The sequence below is a fragment of the Ambystoma mexicanum genome, chromosome 6p, assembly GCF_040938575.1.
Source record: "Ambystoma mexicanum isolate Mex_15411 chromosome 6p, UKY_AmexF1_1, whole genome shotgun sequence".
In the NCBI taxonomy this organism is placed as follows: Eukaryota; Metazoa; Chordata; class Amphibia; order Caudata; family Ambystomatidae; genus Ambystoma; species Ambystoma mexicanum.
The window spans coordinates 1,081,829,152-1,081,843,380 of NC_090935.1; the positions used below are offsets into that span (position 1 = coordinate 1,081,829,152).

Sequence of the window (14,229 nt, forward strand, 5' to 3'; positions counted from 1 at the left end):
ATAAATAAAGGATGGTAGTGGAAAGCGGACCAGCAGACACGCAGTCCTATACACATATGACTTCGATAAATGGGTGGGGAAGCCAAGAGCTGGAGCAGCGGATTTGTGGGAAAAACCAGAGGGAGGCGAGTAGGGGTGTGGGTGACCCAGTGCGTAGGGAAGATACAACTCGCAGGATAGGAAGCCTCATGCGCCTCAGGAGGTTGCTTGAAATGTGCTGTGCTGTACAAGTGGCCTCAGCCATTATCCCAAGCAACCTAGACAGCTGCGGTTCACACAGCTTTTGAAACTTGGTTCTAATCAGGCAAAGCGCAACACACCAAGTGTGAATAACTGCACAAGAGACACCAAGTGCACCTCTCTGGGCTCACCTGCAATGCTTTCGACCTTTCAGCAGCCAGTTCCTGAGCATGCCTGTTTGCCAATAGAGACGACTGCGATGTCCATTCATTCCGAAGTTTATCTAGCTCCTTAGTCTTGTCTGCCAAAGCCTAGCAAAACAAATCATGAAATGGAATGCAACGAAGATTAGCCACACACATTTTCATTTGTCTTTACAACTGTCTTTCTTTGACATTATTCATCAAAGGTGGCACGCCAGCAGCACAGCAAAAAATACATTTTAGAAGTGATCATCATATTTTCTATTTTGTTTAGGCATTTTTTCATGAACATTTATCATAGCAATAATACAAAACATTAGCAATACCAATACACAAAAACAACAATTATGCATATTAGTGGCAATCTACGGGAAATATTGACTTCCATGAAGGTAACAGAGTGTAGCTCTAAAACAGGCTAAGGATATGCTTTGTTTCCACCGGGGGAATGAGATCAATGCATTTCTGTACTTCTATGGATTCCATTTTAAATCTGTAAATCTCACCTAGGTCTTCATCAGTAAAATGCTGTCCTTCTGAGGTGGTTTCATATTCAAGAAACAGCCAGGAAGAATAATGAAAGTGATCGATGAGAGTAACCATAAAGCCGTCCTAATCCGAACGATGGCCCGGATATTCTTCTAGAGAGACTAACTATAAACCTGAAAGAGTATATGGGGACCAGGCATCACACTGTATGGAATAATTCCTAAAAGAAAAGCAAAATGACACACATGCAGATTGGCAATTTCCGATAGAAAACCACACCACTACACTGCAGAGTTCTGCAAGGCTCCTCACATTTCAACTTGGTGTTATAATGCCTCTATGCGCCCAGAAGCATCCATTCTAGATACCTTTAACGATTCCCTTTAGACCAATCATTTTGTGCCCCACTTGGGGCCTGACCTGGTGGTCCAAAAACAATGCATGACCAATGCAGCCAAGACTGAAATCACATACTTTCCACTTGCCATTCCGACCTTCTTACCTATTGACCTGCCAAACCGCCTTTGGTTCCTTATGTCTGGAACTCAGATTCGGACTTGCCTATAGGGCAATGCCCGAACTGCATGCCCAACATGGTAGTGTGGGCAAGGTTTTTGGGTCAGAATGGCCCAGTATTTTAGCCATAGTGGTCCCCATATTGGTTACTTCACTATGCAGGAAGTAGTTTTGAGTACTGAACACATCCTTTAAAATGCAGAATTTGCAACACATTTGACCAAAAAACGACCTCTTGCGTATTAGTCAAACAGTACATCGCAAAAGGAATGCATTGCTATTTGCAACTGTGGGCCACTTTTTCATTGGTGCCCGGGCCAGTTTCATGCCCCAGTCCGACCCTGCTGGAATTTAGGGGGGACATCTTCAGTAGCCCATTCTCTGTCGCTCCTTAAGGTCCTAGACCCATCCAAGAAATCCTATTTCCAGTTGCGCCTTCTGAAGCACATTCTCCCTTTTCTAAATTTCCACTCACAAGATAGAAGTGAAGAAGGCTTTGGTTCTCTTGAGGTTAGACTTCTGCAATAGCCTCTACCAATGCCTTGACAAATATGTACTGAGACACGAGACACCTTCATATTAAGGCAGTCAGACTTCTCCTTGGTCTCGGGCACAGTTAACAAATCACTCCTGACTTGGAATCCTTGCACTTTCTCCGGGTTGAAGCCTTGGGTACTCTGTTATCCTGAGGTTTAGAAGGGCATGGGGACTAATTGTATGTAATGTAAGGTGACTAAGTATTGCCTGAACAGAACAGGCCCCCGAAGATCTGCCTAGCACTGCGCCCTTTTGTATGCCGATCTAAATGGAAAACGTTAAGTGGAAGGAATCTTTCACGTCTAAATGTGCTCACCCCTGTTGGAAAATGGGACTCCACTATCTATATAAGCTAATATTGTACTGCCTCCAATACAAGCATGAATCTTGACATCCTCTCTAAAGCAAAAAAAGAACCACCTGCACAGGTAAAAATTGAAGACTGCCCCAGGATCACTAGCCGGCATAGACCGTTTACTATGGAACATTTTCCTGCTGGGATTATGCACACAACAACACTTTGCATGATTCAAAAGAGACCAGAAAATAGCTACTCAAAAGATATTTTTGGTATGGCAAAATAATCTCCTACGACAAGGGGAAATTTTGTTGAAAAGAAGATGTACAAATTCACACAATCAGCACTTAAAAGTACTCCCAATAATGTAGTGCAAAGAGCAGTTGGATGCCGTGTTAGTCCAGTTTAAAATCACGCATGTTGCAGATTTTGATACCTTTTGTTGGACTAACTGAAAAATCCCTGCAGAGATGGAACACCACATTAGCTTTCTGAGATATGCCAGGAGAAGAACCAATTGGTGGCATTTATGCACGTTGGTTTATTTAAATAATAAATAAAGGGCCTATTCATCACTAGTAATAAGGTGTTTGCCATACCAAACAAAACTAACTAGGGTGGTGTCGTCGCCCGTGAAGTTGTCCAAATAAACAGTGTGTGCTCAGTCCAAAACCATCCTATCCTGGCCCTACCACTAATCAAGAAAAACTCAAACAAAAGAGGGGTCCAGGAGAATGACTCCTTGACAGGCTTCTATAGCCTTAACAGTTCTCTCTTGGGATGGCTTCCGGTAATTCCATCTATGAATTCTTTTAATTCAAGGGGGCTTTTACCACTCCTGGACACCCCTTGTTTTCTATACAAAAAGTTCCCCTGTTCCACAAATAATGATTGCCTTCCTGCTGCTTCTTTGAATCTTGCAGCATCTCTTTATAAATCTTTATACTTTCCTAGAAGTATGTTGGGTGGCTTTAGTGTTGTTCCTGATTCGGTTGAACGTATTCCTCTTCACTGGGATTAGTCTGACTGGTCCCTTGACAGTCTCTACTCTCTTTCCAATATTCACTTGTACTGGGACAAGTATGATTAGTCCTTTGGTAATCTTCACTCTCTCTGACCAGTTCCCTCCTGGATCTCCCACCGTTCCAGTTACCTCTTTTTAAAATCGGGTAGGCATCACTGGTTCTTCCCATGGGGTCAGGTTTCTCCTGGCACAACTGCTTTGGTAATTCCCCTCTTCTTTACGCGACTGTGTGGAGGCTTCCCTGCTACGGTCTCGGCGCAGTTTGAGGACGACCCGGTCCTCCCTTTCTGGGTTGCGCCACCACCTCAAGGCTCTTTCCAGGCACACAGCTCGGCTCCCTACCTTCTTCGTGCCTCCTTCGCCAGCTTTCCAGCATCCTCTTTGCTCAAGATGGGTCTGCATCTCCTGGCTTCTTCCTCAGCCCTGGATTTAATTTCCCGGGCTCCAGTGAAAAACTTCACTAGACAACACTGGGTCATCCCTAGTGTAGATGCAGTCCTTTCTTTCTTTCACTTCAGTACTTGTGGCTCCTTGGTCTATCTTCTTCATACCAGTGTGGTTGGCGGCAAACCGCCGAGTACTCTATTTAGATCTCACATTCTTCTTCACAATACAACTGGCCCAATAAGGTGGATTCTTGGGGATATTGCAGTAACAGATAGGAACTGGTTTGGAGTGACTTGAGTGGTCATCAGATATTCTTGTCGACTCCTCATAAAAGGTGCCCAAGGAGATCCATGATGGAACGGGAGTGCTTGTCCGCAAGAGAGGAGTCTCTCCCTGTGAGGTCAGTTTTCATGTAGCAGGCTTATCTCCCCAGCCTTACAGAGAAGGGCTCCCCTCTGGGAAGAAGTGACAGGATCCTGTGAATCATCACATTATGAAGTCCCACAGACCTCTTCATGAGATGTTCCAAAGTGAAATGATTTGTAGGAAAGCCATGGCACAGATGATTCTCAAAATGGAAAAAAGGAACTGGCTGGAGGAACAGAATGAATGGAATGTGGGCCTGGAATTGCTTTCTTATGTAAAAGGCCATAAACATTCCTGGAAGTAGGTGACGCAAGGGGTTGACAACGGCACACATTCTGTGAGATGCATTTAACAGAAAAAAGGAGAAAAAAACAGATCCTTTTCAAATGTAACCGTTAGGTTAGGTGCAAGCAGTCTTAAGGTGGCCCCTGCTAGTTTCCTAAATTGACTGATATTATTTCAAAAGGATAATTGGAGTGAGAGGTTTAAAAAGACATCATTGGGAAATGGAAGACTTTTGTATTTTAATCACAGAGTCTAAAATAGTGTTTTGCAGCCTCGAAGTAGCGTCCGGGTGTTTTAGTGATTCCAATTTAGCAGCCAATGCTACCTGGCTGGTATACAGTTTGGCACTACAAAAATGTGCTCTAAGGATTAACTGATGCAGTCTCCAATGTTACCTTACTATGCCTGAAGCTTAACAATGGGTTCCTAACTTGCACACCGTGAGGCAAACGTGGAAAAAAAAAAGTTACCCATTTTTGGACCTGTGATGCTGGAAATGCAGTGGAGGGACAGGGCCTCCCTGTCCTTGTCCTGTAGTCATTTTTCATTGTTGTTCTGTATTGTTTTCTGCCCCCCAGGAGTCCATGTGGGACCCCTGGCAGTGCAGCTCTTCCTGTTTTTGGTTTGGTGTACAGACCCATGGAATACCAGTATGGCACTCATGGGTGGGGGTACAACCCTGTACCCCTAGTATATGTTTTTGGGCACCTGTGTGTGGCCCACAGAGCAGGGTATGGGGTTGTGGCAGCTCCATGCTGAATTTGACAGGTGCTCTGAGTAGCCTCCATTTTGGGATACCCAGGCCCTGCCATTGGAATCGGTTGATTCCTGATAGGACACAAGATGACCCCTGTGGCCTCTTGCTTTTATTGCCCGTTACCTTATTTTCCCAAAGTCCTGGGAAGCCCTGACTCTGTCCCTTCCTCCTGACTAGCTGTTGGATGGAAGTTCGATATATGGTGTTGTTGTGAAGTCCAGGCTAGACTGGCTGGAGCCTTCCCAGTGACTGTATGTTGTGGGTACACCCTGTGGGTGGGACCTGAGTGAATGGAGTGTGTGACCAATATGCACTTCTTGTTGTGGATGTCTGGTTTCTGGTGTTTGACACAATGACTGAGACAGCCCTGCCCAAAACTGGTATGAATGCAGTGTGTAGTGTCAAATGGCTGGGTACTTGACCCAATACACATTCCTTGTGAGTGTCAGAGGGAGAAGAATGGCCTGAACGCACTGTATGCCTGATTGGCTGACTGACTGCTGAATGCCCTTCTGAGTGATTGGTTGCGTGAAAGTGACCCAGCAGAATGAATGGGAGATCAGCTATTATATCTGGGGGCCTCTCACTGCTAGAAATCGTTCAGAAGCTGAAGTTGAAACTGATGCTTAATCTCGAAGCCAAGCCTGAAGAAGAAGGTTGAATGCCGTCTCCCTTCGCTGAAATCCAAAAGCCGAAAGCCGTTGAGACTGATCCAAGAGAGGACCTGGTTAGGCACCCTCTTCTCGTACTCCGAGGGACCATCGAGCACCGCTTACCTTCGCTGAAGCTCCCTGGAAGTCAGAAAGTCAGACCCTCAAAAAGCTGCCAACCGGAAGTGGGGACCGCAGAGGAGAATGAAGTGAAGTACCCGGACATCGACGCCGGTGAAGTCCATTGCCGTCGACCAGGGTTCGGAGTATCACTGTAACCGCTGGAGGCCCGTCAAAGCCGCGTTGCCCAGAAGAGGGGACCGCTTGACGCCTTGCCATCGACAACTGGAGCCGCAACGCTCCTTTGCCTAAGACTTTTGATTCACAGATGCACTCGTCTGCACCACCACCCGCCTTATCCTGCCAGAGAAGGCCAGGCCGTCGACGCGCCGAGGAGCATCCGCCGGTGGGTTTCCTGCCACCCCAAAGACCGTAGAGCTGCCGGACAACTCAACGCCCTTGCTGGGCCACAGTTCTTCACAATCTCTTTGTGGTCCTGAACTATCGACATCGAGGTGCCCCGCACACCTCTTCCTTGCCGGACGTCTTTGCTCCGTTGTCGACGAGCACTGCTGGGACCGAAGCTGCCGCCTCGACGGAGAGTTCACTTTCTTGGAGGGATCTCCGTGGCTCCTGCTTTAAAGGGAGTCGCTCAATAAGGATCCGTCGACGACTCGTCATCAAACTGTGCTATTCCAGGTACTTTGGAGTGGTAGAAACATTGTAGAAGGAAATAAGACTTATAGAACAATATATGAACTGGGATTGTGATATATCTTTACTTTACAGGTTGCCCAGGTGGGTATCAACACAGAAATGGGTCTAGTTGGTAGGGGCCAATATTTTGCCAATCATTCTAACCAAATGCTTTCCTCCTATGTCTATTGTTGGTTACCCCTATTAAGTGATTTGTGTGACATTTAACCAGAGTACAGTTGATACACTTTAATGGAATTTAATAATAATTGTGCTACCACTTAGAACTGTGTATATTTGCCATTGTAGATTTTCTGAGCACAAAGTGAGTTATTGTGATTGTGTACATAACCTTGAACTTAATTATATAAAGACATTTTTAACTAATACAGTGTGTGGACATTCCTTTGTGGGAGCTTGGGGACTACACTGTACTTAAGAACGAGCCTGCATCACCTCCTGAGAAGCTAGGCCTCGATTGCTCGACTACGTTACCAATAATAGAGAATCTTGGCTGGGGTCCTCTGTGCCTCTCCTCTGCCATATAGAGAGCAGAAGTACAACCCCACCCCCCTCCAGTCTTTACAGGACTGTGCAGTGTCCCGCTGTTATCTCAACTTGTCTCATGCTCGGTAATGGGTGCCGCTCAGTAATGGGTGCCAAACATTTGAGCTTGGGCTCACAACATTTCTGTTGTGGGTGGGCTGTGCCCCAAATGCATTAGGGATTCTGAACAGTAGTGTCTGGCAGCTGATGGTGAGAAATGGTGCTGGAGGGGCGTTTTCTGACTTTGTTGATGTGATTGCACTGCTGGACCTGGGCTCAAAGTTGGCCATAGTGTGTCATAAATCCAATGTCGATGTTAAGACCACTGGCTTTCAGGTTAAGCACCTTCGGGTACTTGAGCTCCCACTTCCTCCTGTGAGTGGCATTTGAGAGGCCACCTTTTAAAACCATCACGGATAGATCTTGCAATGAATGCCCTTCCAGTGTGAAGTGTCGACCCACTGGTGTTTGTTTTGTGGTTTGAGATGGTGTATATAGGCAAGTTCATCCTTTCAAGCAGCTGTTTGCAGGTCTCGCCCACGTAATTCCCTTGAAGGCATTAAATTATAATTTCTCTTTTATAACGTGCTTAATACCGAAGTCCAATTTCTAAACGCAAGACTGGGATTTGTAACTCCAAGACAAACGCGTTGCCCCTGGGCTATCCTCCCAGACCAATACCAAAGACAGGTTTCTAAGCTACAAAACATTAGATGATCTGTAGTTGTATGTCCCATGCATCTATATTGTTCAGTTTTGCTGGGTTGTCATGGCAGATCTGGTGCAGATGTCTTGGCATGTTTTGCATCACCTGATGTTGCAAGGTTATGTTCCAGGTCTTCCTTAGTCTTGATGTAGTGGTAATGTACTCCTGATCAAAGACTGTGCTAGGTTTCTCAGTTTCCTGTATGTAATTAGGAGAGCTTCTTTGAAGATGTCTCTCAGTTCATCATCCCTGTTGAAAATTGATTGTAGGTCCTTAATCCTATTCATTTGCGTTAGTGCAGAGTGGTAGGTGAAAACCAAAGATTTGTGGTTGCGGTGTCTATCTCGGTGTTAAACTTTTGCAGGAATTTCTGGCCTGCCACACAGTATCCAGTAATGTGGTCACTGGATAATTGCCGTTTTTACATAAAATAGCGGCAAAAATGCTGTGGTGTGACCTGGTAAAAGTGTTTCGATTATACCACACAAGGGGAGCAGGGGTTGCAGGGGTGCCCCCCGCACCCCTTGTGCAGTATAATGGGTCCAAATCCATTACATGGATTGCGGGGGCCACACCACAGCCTTTTTGCTGCGATTTTAACAGCTATTTTCACAGTGACTTTATTACATGGCACCTGCCACAATTCCATCTTCATGTGGAATGTTGGAGTAAAGTGCAGTGACATCCAGTGTGGCCAGGAATGCATCCCGTGGTATATAATCTCTCTTGAATTTTTCTGGGGAAGTGTGTTGTGTCCTGTATGAAGCTTTCTGTGTCCATCACCAGGGGCTTTAGTATGGATTCCATATGTCCAGATATGACTTTGGTTAATGTATTAACTCCAGAGATGATCGCATGGTCTGCATTTTGTGGCTTGTGAATCAGGAGCAAACAAAAAGGTAGCAGGAATTGGCTTTTTGGTATCAGAGGAGGTGTTGCGCTGTGCTGCTTGGCATGGATTTGACAATTTGTTCTATAGTTTTTTTGTACTCTATGGTAGGGTCGTCACCAAATTCCAGCTAATAATTTATGTCAAGGAGTGGTCTACATGCTTCAATTTTGTATTCCTGTGTATCCATGACCACAACGTCACCACCTTCGTCAGCTGGTTTTAGGATAATTTCCTTGTCTGCTTGGAGTGTTCTTATTGCAACATTTGGACAGACGCTCAAACAATTCCATGAATCACTAAATGGATTCCATTGATTTATTAAGTTCACCATGGAATACGCCAAGCAGAGCATACCATTTCTGGATTCAACCATCTTGATTGGCAGAATGGCCATTTAGAAACAGCTGTATACAAGAAGGTTAAGTTACTTACCTGTATCTATTGTTGCCCAGCATTAGTCTTGTATGGATTCACATGCTCATGAATATTCCCCGTCGTCAGGCTAAGAATCCCCGGTAAAAGAAAAAAAACGTTTCACTTACACTTTAAAACTGTATTTTTCCTCTAAACCAATCACTGTCATCTGGGTCAAACTGCCCCCATCCAATGACAGTCCTCTCCCTAAACCCCACCTCTAGCAGCCATCTTAAGATTTGGCAAGCACGTAAAGTGGCAGTATGACCAAGAAGAGGAAGGGTTCACATGTGAATACAAGCCACACCCATGCTGGAGAACAATAGATACAGGTAAGTAACCTAACCTTCTCCAGCATGGGGACTGGCATGGAGTCACATGCTCAGGAATAACAAATACACAGCAGTACACATTACACGACCACGAGAGGTGGCAAGGCTCAACAGAAGTAATCAACACTTACTCCTGGAACAGACTGGCCTCAAGCAAACTGGTTGCGTAGCACTACCTGCTTGACTCTGGACTCCTCCCTGGAATCCCTGTCAATGCAGTAGAACATTGTGAATATATGCATGGACATCCATGTTGCAGACCTGCAGATGTCGAGCAGGGCTACACTAGAAAGGAATGCCATCATCAAAGCGATCGCTCTGGTGGAGTGGGATTTCGGGCGGCCCGACAGAAGCCAGTTAGCCAGCTGATAACAGTGCGTGATGCAGCCGGAGAAACATCTTGAGATGAAGCCTTGAACAAGGCCTTCCCATTATTCACAGGTCCAAAGTTCAAACAATTGAGAAGTATTCCAAAAACTGTTTGTGCATGTCACGTAGAACTTCAAGGCACAAGAAACATCCAGCAAATGCATGATCCTGTCCTCCAGCGATGAAGGTTTCAGAAAGAAAACACAACAGCGCGTGGAGGTGGAATTCCGATGGAACGTTAGGCATGAAAGTGGGGTGCGTACGCAGCACCCCCCTTGATTCGTGGAAAGTCAAATACGGCTGCTTGCAGGACCGGCCTGGATCTCACCTACTTGTCTGGCTGAGGTAATGGCCACAAGGAATGCAGTTTTCCAAGAGAGACTTTAGTGGGGCTTGATGTATAGGTTTGAAAGGTGCATCCATAAGTTTTGTCAGGACTACGTCGAGTTCCCATGCCAGAGCAGGTACCTTCACCAGCAGGAAAGATCGAACAAAGCTTTGAGAAACTCCTTGACAAGTCTGTGGGACCACAACAAGGATCTTCCCGGGGGTCTGGTGTAGCGTGAGATGGCCGCCAGGTGTACCACGATGAACGTGTGAGCCAGACCAGCTTTTGCCAAGGAAATCAAGTATGGAAGAATCTGTGGGGCTGTGACATTCAGACGCGTAATCTTCTGCGACCGGCACCACATAGAAAAACGCTTCCACTTACCACTGGCCGTAGCACTTTAGTGTTGACGACGGCCTGTCATTGGCGAGGACGCTCTGCAGTCCTCTGGCAGCTCATAACCTCCAAGCTCAAGGGCTGCATGAGCAATGCCTTCAGGTTCAGGGATCCAGGGTTGTGATGAAGGCTTGCGCCTCCCTCTCTGGGTAGCAGATTTGGAAGTACTGGCAACTTGACTGGAGGCAACGCTGACAGGCTGAGTAGGTCCGGAAACCCATTTGCCTTGACCACGCCGGGGCGATGAGTATCATCTTGCATGGACACCCTCCGAGTGTGTTGATCACACGTAGCAGGAGAGAAAATGGGGGTGGGGAAGCATACAGAAACAGACCTTCCCACAGGCAGGAGAACGCATCCCCCAAGCTCCTCGGTTGGTGGAATCTGCTGGCAAACTTGTGGCCTTTGGAGTTTGCCACGTGGCAAAGAGATCGATCGGTGGGTCTGTCCCATTTGAAGAACAGCCGGTCCACCTGATTGTGGCTGGAGTGCAATTCCCTGCTGAAGGAGTCTCCAATGGTGTTCTTGACGCCTGCCAGGTGAAGAGGGACAAAGAACATCCCCTGTCCAATGACTCGGTGCCACTAGTCCTGCTGAGCTTCCTTGTAGAGCGCTGGGGATTGAGTGCCCCTTTGCTTCCTGATGTAGAACATGGTGGAGGTGTTGTCCATGAAGATCCTCACCACCTTGCCCTTCAGAGATGGTAGGAAAGACCTGAGGGCCCAGAACACTGCCCGTAGCTCCAGGATGTTGAAGTGCAGATCATTCTCCTCTGAAAGCCACAGACCTCTGGCATGTAGATGTCCAGTGTGAGCCCCCCAACCTTCCAGTGAGGCGTCCGTGGTGACTGCCTCCCTGTATGGTGGGGTTTGAAATCCAGTCCCTTGGGTGATGTGGGCGAGCACCCCCCAACACTATCGCCCACCGGAACTCCTCGCTCAGAGGGATCTTGTCCGCAAAACTCCCGGACATTCGTATCCAACATGCATCGAAGAATTCCTGTACGGGTCGCATCTGCAACCTGCAGAGACGGATGAGGTAGATGCAGTACTACAACATGCCCAGCAACAACTTGAGCCGAAATGTGGCCATCTTCGTCGACGACAGTCGCTGCACCTTCCCTTGAATGGCTGCTAACCTTTCCTCCGAGGGTGACGCCAGGCAAGTCACTGAGTTGAGTCTGGTACAGAGGAACAGCGCGTTCTGTGGCAGTGTTAAGCAGGCCTCCGAATAGTTTAAGGCGAATCCCAGTTCTGACAGTAGTCGGACAGTCTCCTTCGTGTGCTCGTCAGCCAGTTCCCAAGAACCGGCACGTATCGGCCGATCGTTCAGGTACGGATATACGTGTATGCCCTGCAGACGCAGATGGGCTGCCACCGGGGCCAGGCATTTTGTAAACACTCTTGGGGATGATTTCAAGCCAAATGGTAGGGACTTGAACTGGTAGTGTGGGCCTTGCACCACGAACCGTAGGAACTTCCGATGTTTCCTGTGGATGGGCTCATGGAAGGACACATCCTCTAGGTCCAACAACATCAACAAATGGCCTTTCTCAAGTTGGCCGAGCACGTGTTCCAACGTGACCATCCTGAATTTTTGAGACTTCAGTTACTTGCTCAGATGGCGGAGGTCCAAGATTGGTCTCTAAAACCCTGTTTCTTTCTGACCAGAAAGTATTTGGAATAGACTCCAAAGCCCTGGAGCTGTTGGTGAAGGAGCTCTTTTGCCCTTTTCCAAAACATGGCTTGCACGTCTTCCAGGAATGTGCTGCTCCGTACAGGTAACCAGTGGAATACGAGGGCACCTGCGTTGGCACTCCAAGGTGTGTCCCTGGGCAAGAGCGTCCAGCACCCATCTGTCAGTGGTGATCTTCTTCCAATCGCTGATGAACCTCATCAGCCAGCCTCCCACCAAGGTGCATGAGTGTGGGCCTGACATCTTGTCCGGTACAGGCTTACTTGGGCACCGGCACTCTGACCTGTGGGCCACGACGATGCAGACCACCACTACCATAGGCCTTGTAGCGACCACTGTAGGCATCCTACTTGGAAGATCGGGGAGATTGCTTGTATGATGTGGATAATCATTGGTTTGATCTGCTCGATTTTCCCCTGGAGGAACGAGAAGACGATGAGCGATGCTGCTGTATAGTGCCAAAGAAATTTGCCCTCTCTGAATCCCTTCAAGCCATAAAAGCGGATATGTCAACCACCTTCCTGAACAGATTTTCGCTGTCCAAGGGCATGTCCAGCACCGTTGCATGAATGTCCTGATGGAAGTTTGTGGCCTTTAACCATCCCTGCAGACTAAGGCAGATCTGCCGGAAAGCTGTGTCGGTGATGTCCACTGCCACCGTAATGGCATGGTCCGATGCCACCTCCCCTTCCTAAAAGAGGGCAAGAGCTTCCATTTTCTTGTCATAGGGGAGGAATTCCAGGATCTGGCTCAGGATGATCTGAGATGTCCATTGGATGAATGCAAACCATGGAGGGCTGTTTTGGGACCTCCTTGCCCACCGCCCCTTTTTCCTACCTGAGGGTTTTGAATTGGGATTATGGACCAGCGTCCCCCCGCCCACACAACCCCAGGATTGCTTGCAGCCTTCACAGCTGCCTCGCGCCGTGAATGCAGGGATACCCTCTGCACGGAGGAGCCACCCTCGTCAATCAGCACCTACTGCCACCATGGTCGTCACAGAAGATGTCGACGAGGACTTTGGCTGCACCGATTGAGCCTGCGTGGGCTGCGCGACCTTCTCTTCCTTCGGACTTGGCTTTTCTGATGTGTCCCGTAACTTGGCCTGGGCGGACGACTTCCTCCTTGAGGAGGAGCTCGATGGCAAGATGGCTGTGGAGGCAGACGGTGATGGTGACTCCGGCCTATCAAACCGGGGACCTGCATCAGCGGCGAACGCGGTGGAATGGGACTCGCAGCTCTTGGCCACATCTTGGACCCTCACGGATTGGGCAACTTCAAAGGACTCCCAGAGGGAGATCGCTCTTCAGACCTGCCAGTCCTGGGCGAGGCATGACCCTACTCGGAGCACCCGTCCAAGGTCTTGCTCGAATTCAGCAATGCTGCCAGCCTGCTATGCCAGTCTTTCTTTTTCTTCTTTGAGAAGCCCTGGCATATCTTGCACACATCCTCGTTGTGGTCCAGGTGCAGGCAGTAAAGACATTGTAGATGTTTGTCCTCCACAAAGACGTTCTGTAGCCTGAAGAGGGTCCTTCCCTCCATTTTCACCACTATCATAGTCTGAGGGTGTGAAGTAAGCACAAGACGGCCTTCCAGAAACTTCGACGAACAACCGCCCTTGAGGGGCACGCAACTTCACCGAAAACGGATCCCGATTGTCTGCCGATGGAGATAGAAGCACACATACTCTGTTGAAACAAAAATAGAACTTTTCAGCGAAAAGTACAAAATAGATCAGTGAGCAACTCGAGGACTCCCAATACTGAAGCGTGCGGTAATAATCTGAAGATGCTGCCAGGGGTGGGGCTTAAGGAGAGGACTGTCATTGGATGGGGCATTATGACCCAGAGGACGGCGATTGGTTTAGAGGAGAAATATAGTTTTAAAGTCAAAGTGACACTGTTTTTTCTTTTACCGAGGAGTCCCAGCCTGACGGCAGGAAATATTCATGAGGATGTGAATCCATGCCAGACCCCATGCTGGAAAAACCCACTGACAGGAATAAATACCTCCACAGAGAAAGTCTCCAGCCAAGCTACACAAAGCGGTCCATTATCTACTGCCAGGCCATCCAATACCAATGCATATGTTCCAAAAGGAAAA

General features: G+C 47.7%; 1 protein-coding gene across 1 annotated transcript in view; it reads right to left on the reverse strand.

The window, feature by feature from the left end:
• Nucleotides 1-14,229, reverse strand: part of LOC138510186 (spindle assembly abnormal protein 6 homolog) — a 366,238-nt gene that overhangs the window by 153,106 nt on the left and 198,903 nt on the right. Inside the window, exon 7 of the mRNA XM_069625671.1 lies at nucleotides 372-491. Within this exon, the coding sequence (XP_069481772.1) occupies nucleotides 372-491 (120 nt within the window). The remainder of the gene's footprint in view (nucleotides 1-371; nucleotides 492-14,229) is intronic.